This window comes from Kickxella alabastrina (genome assembly GCF_025024165.1).
Source record: "Kickxella alabastrina strain RSA 675 chromosome Unknown BX661scaffold_64, whole genome shotgun sequence".
In the NCBI taxonomy this organism is placed as follows: Eukaryota; Fungi; Kickxellomycota; class Kickxellomycetes; order Kickxellales; family Kickxellaceae; genus Kickxella; species Kickxella alabastrina.
Window position 1 is genome coordinate 1 of NW_026251535.1, and position 5,890 is coordinate 5,890.

The following is a 5,890-nucleotide window of genomic DNA, read 5'->3' on the forward strand; positions in this document are numbered from 1 at the left end:
ATAAAACTTATTCTGGCGCAACTGTATATGTATATGTGCATGCTGGCCAACACGTATAAAAGCCACACGCCTGCTCATGGTATAAAATTATTCTGGACACACACTCACTTTTGATAACCATTCAAAACACAATTCAAAACACTCTTAACCAGAATCAACAAGCAATGCAGACCTTTGCCAACATCTTTGGAGCCTCCGACTACAAGTCCGTCATGGTGACTGGCGGTGATATGTACAGCGGGTATGTGATAGCGCGCGAGATGCTTAAGGAGAACCACAAGCACTTCAAGCACGTGTGTGTCGGCTACTATGAGGAAAATAAGTTTATCAAGTTGCTCAAGAAGGACGGTGCCGAGGTCATCCAGCTGTGCGTCGACGATGCCAACAAGATCGTCGAGGTGTACCGCAAGGCTGACGTCGTCATTGTTGTGCCGCCCGTCAATGAGCACCGTTGGGGTGCGTCCAGCGTGGCATACGTGCTTGCGGCCAAGGAGGCCGGCGTCAAGGGCCTGGTGCTGTGCTCCAAGATCAACGCCAAGGATATGCGCGACATGGATTTCCTGGCACCGCTTTGTGAGATGGAGGAGGCGTTTGACCGCATCAAGGACAGTATGGATGCGGCGTCGCTCGTGCGCTGCTCGCTGCACATTGACATGATGTGGCTGTTCCGCCACCAGATTGCTTCTGAGAAGAAAATCTGCCTGTCGGTGGATCCCCATGCCAAGTTCGCGCCCATGGCTATGATGGACGGAGCGCGCGGCTTGTGCAACATGTTGCTCGACCCCAAGCACAAGCCGGGCACCTACGAGCTGACTGGCCCCGAGAAGCTTAGCTTCAAGGACATTTCCCACCAGATGAGCAGCGCTGTCGACAAGAAGATCGAGTACAAGCAAGTCAAACATGAGGAGGTGTACGAGTACCTCAAGAAGCGCGGCGAGATCAGCAAGAACGAGATCGAATTCATGTGCCACATGCTCAGGGCTGTGTCAAAGGAAATTATTGACAAGCGCACCGACGACCTGAAGAAGCTACTGGGCGAAGAGCCAATGTCGGTCAAGCATTTCCTCAAGAAGAGCGCCGACGAGTTCAAGCCCAAGGATGGCGAGTAATTTCGTCGGCAGGGCAACTAAGCTCTTTCTTTTTGATGTGGTGCTCGACATTGTTTTACCCTGTGCTCTATTATTTATTCTTTCTTTAGTGTCTAGTTGCTTCCATCTGTTTTTTTCCTTTATGCTGCCACTTATTTGCTGTTTCCCATTCCGCATATGTTCTAAAATGTCTGGCAATCCCTAAACAGAATAATCAGAATCAGCAACAACAGTAACAATAACAGCGGCAGAAACAGTCGCGTGCTCCTTGAGGAAAGCAATTTTTTATTAAAGTTAGTATAAACAAATAAATATTGTGCCACTAATAGCCCACACAATAAGCCCAGAAACAACATTCAATAGCAAGCGATGTCAATCAGTGACGTCGTCATCGTAGCACGAAGATTTTTCTTTGTGTGATTGCGCGCGCTTATTTATTTATTTTTATGTTTACGCTTATATCTGACAATAATGCATTGGGCGAAAAGGAAAATAAAAAATGATCAGGAGCAAATGTTGATTTATTTTATTTACGACTTTTTCGTCTTGTCAATGTTTATTTTTATTTTTATTATACATTTATATATTTTCGAATGACAAATAGCCCAAACTGGAACTGAATTCAACACGACACATACAAAGCACACGCACACCGGCTTTCACAGAATCATCACAGCATCCTAGAGCAGAGTAGCGCAGAATTGCCAGTCGGAGTTTGTATTCCCTTCGTTCCTTCTAATCGACAGCGAATTGGAATTATTCAACTGCTCTTCCAGCCAAAAACAGGAGCAGGATTAACAACAGCCTTTATATTTTACACTTAAACCAGACGCGCGCGCGTGAGCACAGGCATGTCCGATAGAAGCAGCCCAGCTCCGACTCAACCGACTTTCGGCTCCGACTCTGCGCAGAGCTTGTCGTCACCACAATCAGCGTTTCCCAGGACGACGACAAAGGTAATATAATAAAAATGCACGATTACTTTTACTCCCACTCCTACTACATCTGGCCCGAGCACTCGCTTTTTTCCAGTTACGCAAAAAGGAAGAAAAAACATTGCTGAATGATTCCCTAGTCCCAGACACTCTACACCAAACTGAACTGAATGCCATTTTTATTTTGTCCCTAGAGTGGCGCGGGTGATAGGTTTGACGAGAACACGACAACAGGCAGCCGGATGCGACGCACCAGCAGCGCCGACAATGACTTTGTGCAAGTATCAACGATTCCCATCACAAAGCCCGCAGCCCAGAGCAGCACAATCATCGAAGGCCGGGGGCGGCCAAAGTCGCGCAGCCAGCATCTGACAAAGTTTGCGCCGCTGGCAGCATCAGCATCAGCATCAGCATCAGCATCAGCGGCGACGATCCACCAGCTCAACGTCCACGCGGGTGCTAGCTGCAACAGCAGCAGCAGCAGCGAGATGACAATTGTCGAGCTGCAGCAGCGTTTGGAGCTGATGACGCGCGAGAAGATGACCCTGGAAAGCGCAATCGAGCAGGAGCAGGAGCGCGTGTTCAACCAGAACAGACGGATGAGCGGCACGCTGAGCCCTGTAGCATTGGTGCCTGCAGCTGGTGTCGGGATCGGCGCTGGCGCCATATCGCCTCGCTGGGCCACGTCGCACTCGCGGTCGTCGTCGGTGTCGTCGTTCGGCGCGACCAGCGTCAGCTCGGTGGGCATTACAGAGACGCTCAAGGCAGATGTCAACTCGCTACGGCTGCGGCTGGCCGACACAGAGCGCGAGCTCGTGTCGTGCTACAACCAGAGCCAAATTTATAAGAAGGAGCTCGTGTCGCTGCGGCAACGGCTGGGTATGGGCGTTGACGACCTCTATATGGACGATCCAGTGCCAATCAGCATTCGGCCCGTGTTGTCCGACCACACGGCGCGGCCACGGCGCTCGCAGTCGGTCAGCTCAGGCGTCAGCAGCACAGTGAGCACGCCGGTGCTTGTGCGGCGCGGCTCGGGGCATCACCACGAGTACTTTGGACTGCTACCGGCAACAGCCAGCGGGGCGCTGTCTGCTGGCACGTCTTCTGCGGCAATAGGCAGCGGCAGCGGGGCGGGGTCAGCAGCTGCGCCTAGGCGCATCTCGCAGCGGCCGCACAGTGTGCTGCTGTCGCCGCGGCGGTCTATGGAGGACCACCACGCGCCGGCCGCCGATTCTGTGTCGCTGTTTGCGGCAAAGTCGGCAGCAGGGCCGCCGCAGCGCACATCGCGCGGCTTCAAGTAGCAATGCTGGTGGGGAGTGGGTCTGAACCTTGGTTCTTTTCAGAGCTTGGGGTTTCTCGCCCCGCCCGCTCCTAGCACATACACTTTTATTTACACTTTAGCTTTATTTCTTCAAAGGGCTGCCAGCTTGCCTTGCAATTTTAATATAATATTTCAACCCCAAATCCAAAAAAGCAACAAACTAACCAACTAACGGGCACACTTTGCAACTGCGGCCCGTACCTGATGTACATCATTATATTGCGATCCACGAGCCACCACAAACACACAGCAAGCGGAAGCGGTCGATCCAGCCAATATCGTTGCTGGCCGCAGATGCAGAGCTAGCAGAGTCGCTGGTGTTGGTAGCCGCTCCGCTTGTTGTCTGCTGCTGCTTGCGGGTGACATGGCCGCAGCGCAGGCACATCTTGGAGGAAGCGTCCACAGGAAGCATTGTCTTCTGAACGACGTCGATGCGATCCATGGCGCTGAGTAGCGAGGCATGGTTCATAAAGTTGCGGGACCTGGCTCCAGACTCGGCATCGCCTGCAGCTCCCAAAGCTGAGCCAGAATGCGCAGGTGCAGCAAGTGGGTCGATGACCACACCGTCAGCCCGCGACCAGTCAATGCAGTAGGACATCCCGTCGCCGTTGATGTCGATACCGCTGTCGTCGGTGTCATCGTCGTTATCATCGTTGTCATCGTTGTCGTCGTTGTCGCCACTTTTGCCGCCGCCGCCGCTGCCACCGCCGCCCACTGCTGCGGGTGCGCGCGTGCGTTTCTGATGCAGGACAGCCAGCGAGTAGGCGTGCTGGCCAAGAAGCGTGGGGATGTGCAGCTTGGGGTCGCGCGGCGTGCTGATGAACTGCCACCCCGACGACAGCTCCTCACTGGCACCGGCACCGGCGGTGGCGGCCCAGGCCGACGCGACGCTAGAGTAGTGCGGCACAAAGTGCTGAGCGGATGCCGACCCTGACGCCGATGCCAACGCAAAGCCGGGAGCAGCGCCAGGCGGCGGCCAAGCAAAAGAGGCTGTCGTGTGGGGTGTCGCGCACGGCGAGTGCGTGGTGGCTGAGCTCGAGCTCGAGCGCGCGTGCATCCGAGCGGACGAAGAGGTATCAGCGGCAGTGGCAGTGGCAGCGGCGGCAGCAAACGTCGAGTCAAGCAGCGCCGGCATGTCAAACAGGCCGTCAATGTCAGCGGCCAATGACCGCGCGGCAGCGGCGGCGGCTAGCGGCGCCAACACATCGGAGAAATCCGGGACACGCGTGGTGATCCTGACGGGCGCCTGGGCAGCGGCGTGCGCGGCGGCAGCGGCAAAGGCAGGCGGCACCGACTCTGGCGGCGGGTGCAGCGGTTGTGCGGCATCGGACGTGTCGAAGAAAATAAAGCCGGGGTCGTCGATGTCAAACAGAACGTTGTCCTCGTCCAGCGCGCGCTCAAACTCACTCTTCTCGCGCGCCCACGCGACCAGCTCGGCGGCCGGCACCAGCGCGTCGGCGTCGGCGCCGGCGACAATCAGCCGCGCATCTGCGACGGACACCGGCAGCCGCACGCGCCACGGGGTCTCAAAGACCGTCGCTGCATCAGGCAGCCCGGGCGCGGCCGCGCGGCACGCGACGACCGACAGCCAGCGCGTGTCGTGCAGCACCAGCGCGCTGGGCGCGGCCGGGCGGTTGGCCGGCGTGTCAGGTGCGGTCGCGTCGCGCTCAAGAATGAAGCGCTGAAAGCTGCGTGCGACGCCCGGCAGGTGCTTGCGAAACGGCGCGGCGAGGGCGGCCGACGCGACCAGCACGGCCTGTGCGCCCAGCGCCGTGCACTCGGGGTCGGCGGCGTACTCATCGTGCACGGCCGCCAGAAAGTCCTTCATGCGCTGCATGCTGACGGGCAGCGCCTCCAGCGCGTGCGCCAGCTGCTGCGCCGTCGTCACGACCATATCGCGCGCCTGTACCATCGGCGCGAGGTCGGCGATGACTGCGGCGTTGGGTGGCAGACTGTTGAGAATCTGGATGCGCCGCAGCAGGTCGCCCTCGACCTGCGCCACGAACGCCATCAGCCGACGCATCGCATCCAGCGTCGGCAGGTGGAACAGCAGGGCCAGACGGCTGGGCAGGCTGCCAGCGACAACCTCGGCGTCGGTGCTATCGTCCGTGTTATCGTCAACTCTGGCGTCCAGGTCACACAGCCGCTGCATGGCGCCGGCGCCGTCGGGGCAGCGCGCGTGCAGGTACAGGTACGTGTCGCGCACCAGCGCCACAAACAGGTCGATGCACCACAGCACCAGTGCGGCCGTGGCCGGGAACGAGCGGCGCCATGCAGCCGAGAACTCCAGCTGCTGGTGCACTTGCTGGTGCGCCAAGCCGGACGCAGCGCTTTGCAGCACCTGCTCGTGCACGATCGACACGCGCGCCTCGACGGCTGCGGCAATGTGCAGCAGCAGCCCGACCGATGTGGCCTGGATGCTGTGCTGCGCCAAGAAGTGCGTCTGCATTATGGCGCCCAGCAGCCGCCGCACCACCGGCGTTGACGCGGCCAGCGGGTCCAGCTCCAACGACGTGATTCGCAGCGCCGCGCTCAGCAGCGTGCAC

The 5,890-nt window shown here is 57.8% G+C and overlaps 2 protein-coding genes across 2 annotated transcripts; both read right to left on the reverse strand.

Annotated features, from left to right (window-relative positions):
• Positions 1 to 137: 137 nt before the first annotated feature.
• BX661DRAFT_190314 (uncharacterized protein) lies at positions 138 to 601 on the reverse strand (the record flags this gene model as incomplete). Its single annotated transcript, XM_051537638.1, has 1 exon — positions 138 to 601. One exon carries the CDS (start codon positions 599 to 601, stop codon positions 308 to 310), a length of 294 nt encoding a protein of 97 aa, XP_051388512.1. The 3' UTR covers positions 138 to 307.
• Positions 602 to 1,612: 1,011 nt separating this feature from the next.
• BX661DRAFT_190315 (uncharacterized protein) lies at positions 1,613 to 2,494 on the reverse strand. Its single transcript, XM_051537639.1, has 2 exons — positions 2,218 to 2,494; positions 1,613 to 2,044 (listed from the first exon to the last, which is right to left on the reverse strand). Exons 1-2 carry the CDS (start codon positions 2,352 to 2,354, stop codon positions 1,969 to 1,971), a joined length of 213 nt encoding a protein of 70 aa, XP_051388513.1. The 5' UTR covers positions 2,355 to 2,494; the 3' UTR covers positions 1,613 to 1,968.
• Between the last annotated feature and the right edge of the window lie 3,396 nt (positions 2,495 to 5,890).